The sequence below is a fragment of the Solanum verrucosum genome, unplaced genomic scaffold (genome assembly GCF_900185275.1).
Source record: "Solanum verrucosum unplaced genomic scaffold, falcon-dt-bn FXZP01000196.1, whole genome shotgun sequence".
NCBI classification, from domain to species: Eukaryota; Viridiplantae; Streptophyta; class Magnoliopsida; order Solanales; family Solanaceae; genus Solanum; species Solanum verrucosum.
Window position 1 is genome coordinate 2,379,402 of NW_026020420.1, and position 13,738 is coordinate 2,393,139.

A 13,738-nucleotide genomic window follows, 5' to 3' on the forward strand; every position below is an offset into this window, starting at 1 on the left:
TGAAAAAATAAGTGTTTTTGGAGAGTAACAGAAGTTAACTTTTAGAAGTTAAAAAAGATAGTTTTTGGTTGAAAGTACTTTTGAGAAAGCTAAAGGGCCAAATCGTAGTTTTCTTATATTACAGTGCTAAGCGCGAAAAGATTGCTGGAGAAGGAAGAGTTAAAGAGGCGGGAACCCAATAGAGTGACACACAGTGACGGAGAGATGTACGGTGGGAACAACCAATTCGACGGCAACGCGGCGTTTTCCGGCGGCGGTTTCATGCCGTCGCAGGCTACTCAAACCGCCGGCGATCATTCTTTCTCTCCGGCCAAGGTATGCTCTACTTCCTTAGCACGTGAAATGTGAACAAGGCTTTAGTTTTTCGTTATGCTATTTTTCTCCAGAAATATCTATTCCTCCCTGCTGGAACTGATAGGAACAGAGAAGATGAGAACTCTGAACATAAATCTAGAAGATTTATCAAGCAAAGTTTTTGCTTTCGGATTTTAGGTTTTTTAGCCCTTTTTCTTTTAATTGAGAAGTATTTGAATTTTATTGCTCAAACATTTTTTTAAAATTTTCTTTTTGTTTCTCTATTGGCAGAATCGTGATTCACAGACTTTGATTCCATTAACCGTCAAGCAAATTAGTGAAGCCTTTCAATCAAGTGATGATAAGACAAATTTTCTCATTGATGGAGTTGATGTGAATAATGTAAGTTTTTTATACTCGTGGCTTTTGCTGTTTTGTTATGCTGTATAAGATATGTATGATTTAGAATCTGACATGCTCGTAGGTAAAACTGGTGGGTATTTTATGCAACAAAATGGAAAGAGTTACAGATGTATCATTTGTTGTTGATGATGGAACAGGGCGCCTTGACTGTTTTCGATGGTAATAGTCAGTTTCGTTTTCCCCTCATTTTTGTCATCATAGACCACAAGTACATTATACTGTATCACTTGTTCGTAAAGGATTTAGAATTGTTATACTTGTGTAAAACACTAAACCACAGTCTACTATGTTCGACATACTTGACTTTGTGTTTTTAAAATTTAATTATAAATTTGGTTGATGCGTACTACGCAGGGTAAATGAAGCTGTTGATACCAAGGAAATGGAAGCAGTCACGTAATTCTTCTTCTCAATAGTGTTATTTTTTTCACATAATATATCTTAATATCATGTTTTATCATATTTTTGGGTTCTTTGTTAAATAGAAATGGCATGTATGTTCGAGTCCATGGACACTTAAAAGGCTTTCACGGTAAAAAGCAGTTGATGGCTTACTCAGTCAGGTATTTCAGTATGGGTTTCTGAATTGCTCATTTTGTTTCCCTTCAGTATACTAATGTTGGTGAGCATATGCACAAGTTATTACTCTTCTCCGGTAGTGAGAGGTGGTTGCCTCTGCCTTGCAAAAAGCTATTCTGTGGGGCTTTAGGTTTTCTCAAAGAAAAGATTTTTAATACATAGTTTGTAATCTATCCAACATTCGTGTATGCAATGCATTGCACAACATTGTTTCAGCACAAAGTTACTAACTCATCTTTACTTGAGACACTGCAAAAACATGAAACTTATATTAATGTTGATTTTAGTATTTTCAAGGTCCTCGTATGGTCTTAGTAAGTTACTTTCCCTTGTTCACCTAGTTAATCCCTGCATGCCTTTATTAATCAATTTCTTTGTAATGTATCTAGGATCTCTGTCCTTTTCAAGTGTTAACTATACATGTATATTGCTGTTTTTATAATTGTTTAATTAGCATAAATTCTTTTTCCTTTCTTTTGGGGGACGTAAGGTTTAGAGGAAGTTCATCAGGTAGAAGGTGGAGGGAGTGTGTACAACTGGTATTTTCTCAGAAGCACGTGAAATGACATGATAGTTGTTTGTCAAAATGAGGCAATTATATCTGTTCCATGCATCCTTTTATGAACAGGCACAAGGAGAACAATTGAGCAAAACTGGTGTGTAAAATTGTTACAAATGGGGTTTTTTGCATTATTTGATAAATCCCTTAGTTGTGTTGAATCAATAACTGGGTAAACCAAAGTTGTTAACTATATTTCCATATATAATTGGTGATCATTATTTTCATTAACCATGTTTTAAAATTTGTTCTTAAACCAATGAGCATCCGGTAAACTCCAACTTGACATGGAAAGATAGTTTGCAAGAAAAAGATTCTGGTATATGAAAAAGCATCTTTATGGATTGAACCATACACCTATCCTTTTATATTAGTGTATGAATGGCGAGGGCAGGAAACATGCAAATTTTTCACGAGAGTTGTTATTTCTACTCATACTATGTCGCTGGGGAGGTTAGAGGAGGAAGGATTCCCCCTTTCCCCTGTTACCTTTGTATCAGCCTTAACGAGTTGGTGGTAAAGATCCTAATTTCTTATATGTGTGGTTTTTAGGCCTGTGGATGACTACAATGAGATTGCATACCACTTTGCTCAAGTCATTTATGTTCATACCTACAACAGTAGTCTACGGGTACTTAACAAACTGCCTTGCATATGTTGAGCTAAACAATATGCTGTACATAAGATTGTGATTGAGATGCATTTCCTTTGCCACTCCAGAAGCAACATGATAGTTCCTCTATGCCAGCTCAAGTGCCTAGCTCAGCTTTCAACACTCCTTTAAAGGGATACCAAGCTTCAGCGTCAAATCAAGTATTTCAAATTACATTTCTCTTCCTTTTAATTTGTGTAGTTAATTTTATATGCATTTTCAGATTTTTCACATTTCCTTTTTAGTCAATGATTTTATCTTTATCTTTTATGTTTCAGTTTCCTGGATACAGCATGGACGGGATCAGAGGTGTAGATAAAATGGTCTTGGACTTCTTGCAACAACCATCATGCCTGTAAGTCATTTGAATCTCCAGCACTTTCGCTCACTGGGCAGTGCTTGCAGTTCTAGTGCAAATACCAATAAAATCACATCAGTATAAATGAATGCTTCTTATTACATGTCAAGTGCTTATTTCATGGCTACTGATTTTGTCAGATAATCTTGTTCTGTCACATGACATTGAAATAAAATTATAAGTGTGTTATTCCTTGGTATAACTCGAATTTCAAATCATTCACTTGCTTTAGAGAAGAATTGAGAACGAATGCTTAACAGGTTCTTTTCCAGTTCGGGTACTTCTCCTTTATCCTTGTCTTGCTTTTGCGCTCAGTCAGGCACCTAAGGTGGAGTTCAATGCCTATAAAATATCTTAAGGAAAAGAAAGGGATGTATGGAATAGAACAGATAAGTGATACAGTCTAAAAGAGTCTGTTCTCACCTATCCGTAGGTAGTGGGTCATGACGCCTTTTTTTGCATGTCAAATCCACTTTGAATTTACCCCCAAGGCCTAGCTCAAGTGGCAAAAGGTGGAGGATTTGTGTCTTAGGTTGCAAGTTCAAGCCCCACACCATGCAAAGCGAGAGAAGGGTAGAGGGGCGGGTCCATTATCCACCAAGTTTAGAAGGCTGTGACTGGTCCAAAGGGCGGGTCTCTCGGTTATCAAAAAAAAAATTCACTTTGTATTTGAATATCCTTTGCGCCTTATCTCCTCATCTTCCTGTTTATAAAACAGAGCTTCTTCAATCTATGAAATAACCAGAACTTCGAGAGGATCGCCTTTGGAGAAGGGAGCGGCTTCTTGTGGTAGATATTGCGAACATCTCTCCCATCATTGGGATGTTCGGGATGTATCATGAAATCTTTTTGTCAAATTCATAATGGCTACACCCTATCAAAAGAAAACTAGAAGTTGCCGTTGTCACTGCTTACACCACATAGGAACTTTGTAGACGGGATAACTTTAGGAGTTTTTTAGCAATACGATACTGATCTCCATTCAGAAGTCATTGGAAAGATCTTAATATACTCACGTTTTGTTTAGCTAAACTCAGGCATGAGCATGCCTTTATGTATTTCATTGTAGTGTAAATGGGAACTTCCATCAAGAGACTAAATTTGGATTGCTTGAGGAGCTTGCAGAGATGCTTGCTGTTCTTGGTAGTGCAACATCGTTCTTACATTGTATTTACCACGTTGATTGGATTTGGTTTTGGAAAGCGTTTGTTTGGTTCTGAAAACTTGGTTTCTTTTTCTATTTTCACCTTGGTTTTATGATCATGGGATGAGAATGGTGAGGAAGATCTTTCATTTGGATCAAAGGACAAATCCACCTTGTTTCCAAAATAAAACTTTTATTTTTTAAGATTAATTTTCAAAATAGTTTTTTTCCAAAACCAAACAAATTCGTTTTCAAGTGTTGAAAACTGTCCCCCAACTGACTTAAAATTTTGTTTTTCATAAAAAAAATAAATTATCTGTATTGCTTGGATCTTAAAGTTAACTGCCGGATCGTCCAAAACCTATCGGACACGGGTGTGACAACATTTTTGGAGGGTCCAAACAGCATAGTATTGATAGTTTATTTTATTTGCTTGTAATTGATTGAGAATATGACTACCAAGCTCCTTAATGATTTTGCTGTGCTAATAATCTCTATTATTTCTATTTCAGTGCACTTGAGAAAGGGGTTCATCGCAATGAGCTTGTCCAACAGCTACAAGTCCCTTCAGAGAAGATCTCGTACCTCTCTCTCCCCTCTCGTTCTCTTTCATGATTCATAACATTAGATCATTTCTGCTCTTGCTTATTTTCCTTATTCCTTATTGTTTCTGTATGACAGAGAAGCTCTTGACTCTCTCGAATCGGAAGGTCTAATTTACACCACAATAGACGAGTTTCACTACAAGTCTACCGGAAACGGTTGATGTGGGAGATGAAATTGATAAGCAACTTTATAAGATATGTCCTTTTCCCTGTATATGTGCTGTTTTTGTCAGATATATTGTTGTTTTTTAACCTCAAAGAGTCTTTTGTGCACTATTAGCTTTTGACTGTTGCAACTTTTATCTCATCTTTTAGAATTTTAGCCATGGAACAATATGGCCTTGTCTTTTGAGAACATCAATCTCACTTGAAATGATGTTTATATAAGGTTGAGCCAAGTTTATTATTATGAATGAGCATTTTCAATATGTTTATTCATGAAGTCTAAAGCTTCACCATACAACAACCCACACATACCGTGTTATTTCACAAGTTGTGTCTAAGAAGGGTGATGTGTACGCAGCCTTTTATTTCTACTTTGTGAAAATAGAGAAGTGGTTTTTGATAGACTTTCGGTAAAGATTCACTATGAGGTTTACTAATATATCAAAACCTTGATGTACTAAACAAACCTAACCTACCTAATGTGATAAATTAGTAATTAAAATCTTGGTTTGTACTATGATTAGGAATATAATAATTAGGGACTAACCTCCACTTGCTAGTTGGTTCCTCCCTCACTAAAAGATTCTGGTATTAATTCATTTGGGTTGGGAAGATACTGATTTGTTGTCAATGTATTCAGAATCGTTAAAGTGTTTAGCGGCATTTAAGTTGAAGCTTGATTAATTGATTAGTCAAGTCAGTATTAAGTATACTATTTGTCTATTATCAAGATTTGACAGTGCATTAACCTGTTCACTTACTATTTATTATGGTTTAAATTTAACATATGTTATATTATCAGACTCTATCACTAATAAGACTTTTCGCAAATGTTTTTTGACAGGTTTTCTTTAAAAAAATTCATATTTTTGATGATATTTTGATGGAAACGTTCATAAAAAAATTATATTTTGTCAATAAGCAAACTTCAAATTAAGGTACCAAATTTGCACACGTCTTTATATTTTTTTTCTCCCTTTTTCCTTTAAAAAAGGTTTTAATAAAGTCTTTTTAACATAACATGTATATAAATACAGATTAAGTCCAAAGTTGGCTCGTCCTTTTTCATAAAGTTGGTTTACTAAAAGTTCTTATCATATATCCGGACAAGAGAAAATGATCAAAATAGTCCTTAATGTATGGACTTGTATTGATTTGGTCCCTCATATATACAGCTCATGAAAAAGGTCTTTTATCTAAGTTAAAAACTTATCAATTTAATCTTTCACCCTAAAAACCTAATGACACAAAAAAAAATTTGTCAAATTTAATAGAGATGTGCAACTCACGTGACGTACAAAAATCTTAAACAAAATATCTGTCTTCTTGAATCAATTCCAAAGGGTGAAAACTCTCATCTTTCCAATAAAAATCATTTTCTTGTAAATCAATCTACACAAATTTTTTCATTGTTGAACGATGTTAATCAAAAAAAATTCCAAGGGATTGAGCCCCTGTTATGGTAAGAATTTATCTTGCTTTTAGTCGAGACAATCCAAAGGCCAACCAATTTGGTATTCAAAATTTGCAGGGTTGTTAGTACTATTTAGCCAATCGTTTTATATAAGATTCTTTTTTTTCTTTTTGGTGATATGAAAATCTACTTTTTTATTTTTTTGTTGTTGACTTTTTTTGGTTTGTGTATTCAAGAATATTTAGAAGTTATGGTGTACAAAATATACATTCTTTGTAACATCTAGAATGTGGTCTTAATCGGCTTAAATATGTAATCTTTCAACTGCAGATTTTGTGTTCGAGGAGTCTTTTTTTAGTATCAAAGTTTATCATAAAGGATTGATAAAACATCAACCAGCCAAACAATATGTTATCGAGTGCTACAATTCTACTCAATAACTTTGAAATGTCAAATTTGATTCTTATCAGAATGCATCTGGTGCATGATTCCAGTATCTCCAATTCTGCCAATTTATAGTTTTTATTGTTCTACTCTTGTGTGTTTGATAAATAACAATTTTGATGAGTGTGTTAGTAGCCGTCTTCTTCACCTTCGTCGGAACCTACCCAAACACTATCAACAATGGAAAAATTTGTGTTGATTGATTTACAAGAAAATGATTTTTATTGGAAAGGTGGGAGTTTTCGCCCTTTGGAATTGATTCAATAAGATAGAGGTTTTGTTTAAGATTTTTGTATGTCACGTGAGTTGCACATCTCTGTTAAATTTGACAGAATTTTTTTTTTGTGTCATTAGGTTTTTAGGGTGAAAGACTAAATTGATAAGTTTTTAACATAAATAAAAAACTTTTTCCATAAGTTGCATATATGATGGACCAAATCAATCTAAGTCCATACATTGAGGACTATTTTGATCATTTTCTCTTGTCTGGATATATGATAAGAACTTTTAGTAAACCAACTTTATGAAAAAGGACAAGCCAACTTTGGACTTATCTGTATTTATATACATGTTATGTTAAAAAGACTTTATTAAAATCTTTTTTTAAGGGAAAAAGGACGAAAAATTTAAAGACATGTGCAGATTTGGAACCTTATTAAATGAAGTTTGCTTATTGAAAAAATATAATTTTTTATGAACGTTTCCATCAAAAATATGGAATTTTTGAAAGAAAATCTGTCAAAAAACATTTTCGAAAAGTTTTATTATATTAGTGATAAGAGTCTGTCTGATAATGTAACATATGTTAAATTTAAATCATAATAAATAGTAAGTAAATATACTGTCAATTCTTGATAATAGACAAATAGTATACTTAATACTGACTTGACTAATCAATTAATCAAGCTTCAACTTAAATGCCGCTAAACACTTTAACGATTCTGAATACATTGACAACAAATCAGTATCTTCCCAACCCAAATGAATTAATACCAGAATCTTTTAGTGAGGGAGGAACTAACTAGAAAGTGGAGGTTAGTCCCTAATTATATTTCTAATCATAGTACAAACCAAGATTTTAATTACTAATTTATCACATTAGGTAGGTTAGGTTTGTTTAGTACATCAAGGTTTTGATATATTAGTAAACCTCATAGTGAATCTTTACCGAAAGTCTATCAAAAACCATCTCTCTATTTTCACAAAATAGAGATAAATGACTGCGTACACATCACCTTTCTCAGACACAACTTGTGAAATAACACGGGGCGTGTGGGTTGTTGTATGGTGAATCTTTAGACTTCATGAATAAACATATCGAAAATGCTCATTCATAATAATAAACTTGTCTCAACCTTATATAAACATCATTTCAAGTGAGAGTGATGTTCTCAAAAGACAAGGCCATATTGTTCCATGGCTAAAATTCTAAAAGATGAGATAAAAAGTTGCAATAGTCAAAAGCTAACAAACATAGTGCACAAAAGACTCTTTGAGGGAAGAAACAACAATATATCCGACAAAAACAGCACATATACAGGGAAAATGACATATCTTATAAAGTTGCTTATCAATTTCATCTCCCACATCAACCGTTTCCAGTAAACTTGTAGTGAAACTCGTCTATTGTGGTGTATATTCTCAATCAATTACAAGCAAATAAAATACACTATCAATACTATACTGCTTGGACCCTCCAAAAATGTTGTCACACCCGTGTCGGATAGGTTTTGAACGATCCGGCAGTAAATTTTAAGATCCAAGCAATACAGATAAATATTTTTTTTGAAGTTTTCACCCTTTGGAATTGATTCAAGAAGACAGACAGAGGTTTTGTTTAAGATTTTTATATGTCACTAAAATTTCGTTAAATGTGAATTTGCGGATTGCAATGCTTTTATTTTAATATATTGATCTTTGGTAAAAAAAAATAATCTATTTTTGAAGGCTTAAATCTAAAATCTTTAAATTATAAATAAAGAAATTTCGAATCTTTAATGAAAAAGTTAAATCTTACGAAGATTTGCAACAAAAAGAATCATATAAGTAACTTTTTATGTGGCACTAATAAGTGTATTCCACATGTAGCTATCTTATGGCTTCCAATAAATCTTCAATATATCATCCACCAAAATGCATCTACAAGAACACTCATATATGATATAACTATTTCTTTTTCCCCAAATTATCAAGGTTTTAATTTAATATTTCTTTTGGTTTTTAAATAATATTTGATATTTTTATTGAAGTTTTAATTAGTTTAAATTCAGATTGTATACGACTCATTTAGGAACAAAATACTCACCAACCAAAAAAAAAATCAAATTGCAAGGCGTCAATCAAAAGCTTTTAATTAACAATAAAGAAATATTATTCATCCTAAGATAACACCTGAATATAAAAATAAGATTTATTCTAGTGCTAAATGTTCGAAATGCTTTTTCACTAATTAAGGAGTAACACGTGTACCTACACGTTGAGTTTGTAATTATTTATGGAATCTTTTTTAATATATATCCAATGTATATATTTATTTACCAAAAAAAGTATCTAAGTAAAGTTACCAAATAAGGGTTCTCTAGTCTTAATAACAAAGATCATTTTCATGTAGTTGATTAATATACCTTTTAAGAATTGTTGGAATAGGTTTTTATTATTTTATTTATATATCATCAAAATTAAGTTCATTATAGAAGTAATAAAAAATTGTAACATTATTAATGTGGATACTAATGATGCATTTGGCAAAGTATGATGAGTTCCATTTAAGACATCTTTTTGCCATTTTTGCAATAATTATCTAAAGCTATGAACCATTTTTGCAGTTCTTTGAAGCTACTCCTCTTCTTCCTCCTTTTTTTTTTGTTGTTGTTGAAAGTTGATCTATAATTTATTTATTTTTGTGATTTTAAAAACTTTTAGTAATGATGAAAAGAATTTGGATTTTTTCTTGTCATACAATACATTCTTTTAACCAAAATAAAAGTGTACTTTGATTTAGAAGTGTCCAACAACAACAAAGAGAAAAAAACATTACGTGGCCTAATGATCAACGAAGTGAATTGAAAATCATGAAGTTTCAAGTTCAAATTTCAGTAAAGACAACAACACTAGATGATTACTTTTTATATATGATACTACCACAATTATTAAAAAAAGAAAAGAGGAGAAAAACATAACAATATTTTTTCCAAATGCATTTGCTCATACATATGGTATTCAAAATCTATTGAGTAGTCTAATCTAAGTTCTTACTATATAGGATTCATTCAAAAAAGAAACGCTTTCTATTATGATTTTTTTTTTCAAAATTCAAACTCGAAATCTTAAATTAAAGTACGAAAATATCTTATTCATCCCACTACATTCGTTATTATCTATAGTGGTCATCTAGAGATACTAAAATACTTCACCAACCAATTATAATAGTGGGAGCCAATTGTATAGATTTATGCCAAGTGTGAAAACCAACAAAAAAGCACCTCAATTATCAATTATCTAAAAGCCCTAGTCATTCCCCCACCCACAACATTACATTTGTCATTTATAAACAGTAAGATTCATTAAAGGGGAACACTCCTAATCCAAATATTTTTTATTTTTAAAACTCAAACTCGAAATACATAATTAACTCAAATATTTATACTACAAGATTATAGTTGTCATCCTCTTTCCACCCACTAATAACAGTAAAATTACCACTTCTTATGAGTTCTTTTTCTTGCCCTTATTTTTCAATTAAAAAAAAATAACATCAAGAATATCAAACAATGTTCATCATAAAGGTAAGAATATAAAATGCATATGAAATAGATTAATTTTATCCTCCTTAACGTTATATTTTTAACTCAAAAATACCCTTACGCACCCTTTAACTAACCAACTGAATAGCTAAACCACAAATCTAAATAGCACAAAATTATATGTACACCTAATAACATAGGTATTCATAAAAGCATATGACTAAATGATCAAAGTGCACATACATACAATTGATGACACTTGGCTAGGGACCAATTGGACAGAGATTTATTAGGAAAATAAAAGATAAACATTTTCCTTTTTTTTTCCTTATGATATATATAGTCTTTAATTGGGCTAGATTTCATAGGATACTTCTATCTATTTGCCATTTCTTTCCTCTCTCTTTGTGAGTATGTCACTCTTCTCTTCTTCAGCTAACTTCTTTAGTTTTTTTTTTTTTTCAAAAATAAAATAAAATACATGCTTCAAATTTTATATTTAGTAGAGCTCTTGTTTAATTTGCTTTTAGTATTTTTTTTTTTTTATATCTACTAACTTTGTGTGATCCATATGTGATTAATGATCTTAGTTATGTTCATACTCTTAGTATTTTTATGTAGTGAGTGACTAGTAATTTTAATTTTATTTGAATTTCATTTATATGTTCCTTGTTTTTCTTCTAATTTATCTTGATTTCCCTTACTATATATAATAATGTAGAGTTAGATATGTAAGAAATTAAGATTTATAATTGTGGCTAGAAGAGTTACTACCAGTGATGGCGTAGATAAAAATTTCATTAAAAGACGTTCAAGATTTTATGTATAGTGTAATTTTCGATTTGTATACACAATTCAATTTTTAGTATACATAATATGATTTTCTGGCAAAGGATATTCAATTGATTACCAATCTTAATTCATTCTATGTTGTTTAAGTACCACTGTTTAAGAAGTTCAATTCATTTTTATTTTATTTTTTTGTATAATTTGGTTGGTGAAGTTAAGTGTGAAAAAATGTCCTTATTTAATTTGATGTCCAATTATTGTTTGTTGTTGGATTGCAGGAATTTATTTTAGAATAATATTATCTATGGAGCAGCCTATGTCCTCTGGTAATATTCTCTTTATCTTTTATAGTTAATTTAGGTTATTTATAGAGAACAATTCTGAGTTATAATACATGTTGAAATTAAATAATAAAGGATATATAATATAAAATATGTGTTTTGATTATAATTAAATAAATTACAATAAACTTCTATTTCTAATTTTAATCTTGCTTCACCATGGGCTTAGGCACATATTGTATATAAAATAAGGAAAAACTATTCGAATAATTACACAAATATTCTACCATAAATACTAATTTACTTTATAATTTGAAATAATTACCGTCTCAGTAATTAATAATTGTCCTAATTGTTTTGAGTGATGAGTCATGTAGAATTTAGTTTGAGGGATTGACAATGGCCCATATTGTGGAATTTAGTTCAAAAGGGAAATTGTTGGGTGAACGAACAAAATCTCATATTGATAGCGAAAAGAAACATAATATAAAGTATAAAGATACTTTTATTGGTCATGTGAAACTACAAAAAACTTTTTGAAGAAAATTAAATCATGTGAAATTGTCTCAAAACGAATGGTATCACACATATCATTGTTGAGAATATCTTTAAATTGTCTTAGCCCAACACACAAACGGAAGATCAACAAGAGATTTGAAGGAAATGGTTGTAATTTCTCTAGGAGGAACGTAGAATGTACACAACTTCTAACTTAGTACGATAGAGAGGTTGTTTCTGAGAGACCCTTCGATTCACTATCTAACCAATTTCACCTTTCCTTCATCTGTTTTTACTAAGGATACCTTCTATATTGATTTAATTAACAAAATTGGAGTTATGCTTTTGTATGAAACTTCCATTAAACTCTTATTAATATCTATGCAGACTCTCATGAATCAGGTGTTTCTATGCAATCATATACTATGGACTATCAAGGCCACTTTGATCTAGGTTTATTTGGTCAACCCCTGGTAAAGTTTTCTAGATTAAAATTATATACATCATCGATATAAAAGGCCTTTTCATACTATTACACCTTAAGTATCCCTATTTTTTTATATGCAAGTTTTGTATCTGAATTATCAGCAACTATATTTATCAAAACGCAGAAAGTAATATACTAATAATGGACTTTGTATTCTCAAAATTTTGAAGGGCCGGATTATGCTACCATTGAATTTGACCTCCCATGATGAAAGCCCAATATTTGTCAATGCCAAGCAATATCATGGGATACTTAGGCGTAGAAAATTCCGCGCAAAGGAAATGGAGAAGAACTTACTTAAACCGCGTAAGGTAAAATTCTTCTTTTGGCTAAATAGTTATAGATGACTTTGATTCATGTAGTTACTATGGTAACAACTGGCATTTTCATGTTAGCAATGTGCTCTCTATCCCTATTAAGTGCATAAATTTTAGCACTCTCTTTAGAAAGGAATGATAGTTAATTGAGACGAAGAGATTACTTCCAGCTAGCTTCTTCTCTTTCCTCGTACCCAAAGTTCCTTTCATGTTCTCACTTTGGTTGCTTAATTTTTGTATTGGTTTAATGGTTACAGCCATTCTTGCACCTCTCGCGCCATCTCCATGCCAAGAGTAGACCTAGGGGAGGTGGGGGCCGCTTCTTGAACACGAGGAAGACGAATGGAAGTATCAACGATAATGCAAACGGTACAACCAAGACTAGCAACAAGAAATGTCATCACACTATATCACAAAATTCTGAAGTTTTGCAGTCTGATGTATTCAATTTTAACTCAATAAAGGAAACAACTAACAATATGTCCTCTATTGGATACTGGCCATGAAATTTTCATGGCCAGTAAGTGGGGTTCTGCAGCAGCAGTTGATAGCTACTGCTGCAGAAACCCCAGAAATTGATGACGTTTTACCCTTACTACAACCAAATTGAGGTCTATGGACTCTGTTCCTACCGCGATTTGGTTTCTAGAATAGGCAGATCATCCTTGGCTATACTCATTAAGGTTGCTTCTATATATCATTCCATGTAGCTATTCAGATAGCTACATGGATGTTACGAAGTGCTAAAACCTTAATGCACTTTTTCTTTATAGTAGGACGTATATCCTAAATCGATATAAGTTTATGAAGGTTCAAATTATCGAGTATGTGATGTTGTGTATATGTTGATTTGTAAAAATTGAATTGAAGTATTGATTTAGTATTTGGTGTGTTTGAGACTGGACTTGTACTATGGTATCAGAGTAAGACTCATTTCAATTCATTGTTTCTGATGTTGGGTCGTGTCTTATATTGTTCAAGCTCCA

General features: G+C 31.9%; 2 protein-coding genes across 3 annotated transcripts; both read left to right on the forward strand.

The window, feature by feature from the left end:
• Nucleotides 1-149: 149 nt before the first annotated feature.
• Nucleotides 150-4,864, forward strand: LOC125807101 (replication protein A 32 kDa subunit B). Of its 2 annotated transcripts, XM_049486870.1 has the most exons (10): nt 150-315; nt 586-696; nt 779-876; nt 1,072-1,113; nt 1,203-1,280; nt 2,408-2,486; nt 2,576-2,668; nt 2,786-2,862; nt 4,522-4,590; nt 4,691-4,864. In XM_049486870.1, the coding sequence occupies exons 1-10, from the start codon at nt 205-207 to the stop codon at nt 4,773-4,775; spliced, it is 843 nt and encodes a 280-aa protein (XP_049342827.1). In that variant the 5' UTR covers nt 150-204; the 3' UTR covers nt 4,776-4,864. The 2 variants fall into 2 exon arrangements, with proteins under 2 accessions (XP_049342827.1, XP_049342828.1); XM_049486871.1 differs by lacking the exon at nt 586-696 and having other exon boundaries at nt 154-315.
• A 6,609-nt stretch (nt 4,865-11,473) lies between these two features.
• Nucleotides 11,474-13,258, forward strand: LOC125806925 (nuclear transcription factor Y subunit A-10-like). Its single transcript, XM_049486679.1, has 4 exons — nt 11,474-11,495; nt 12,336-12,421; nt 12,606-12,746; nt 13,010-13,258. Exons 1-4 carry the CDS (start codon nt 11,474-11,476, stop codon nt 13,256-13,258), a joined length of 498 nt encoding a protein of 165 aa, XP_049342636.1.
• Nucleotides 13,259-13,738: the final 480 nt, after the last annotated feature.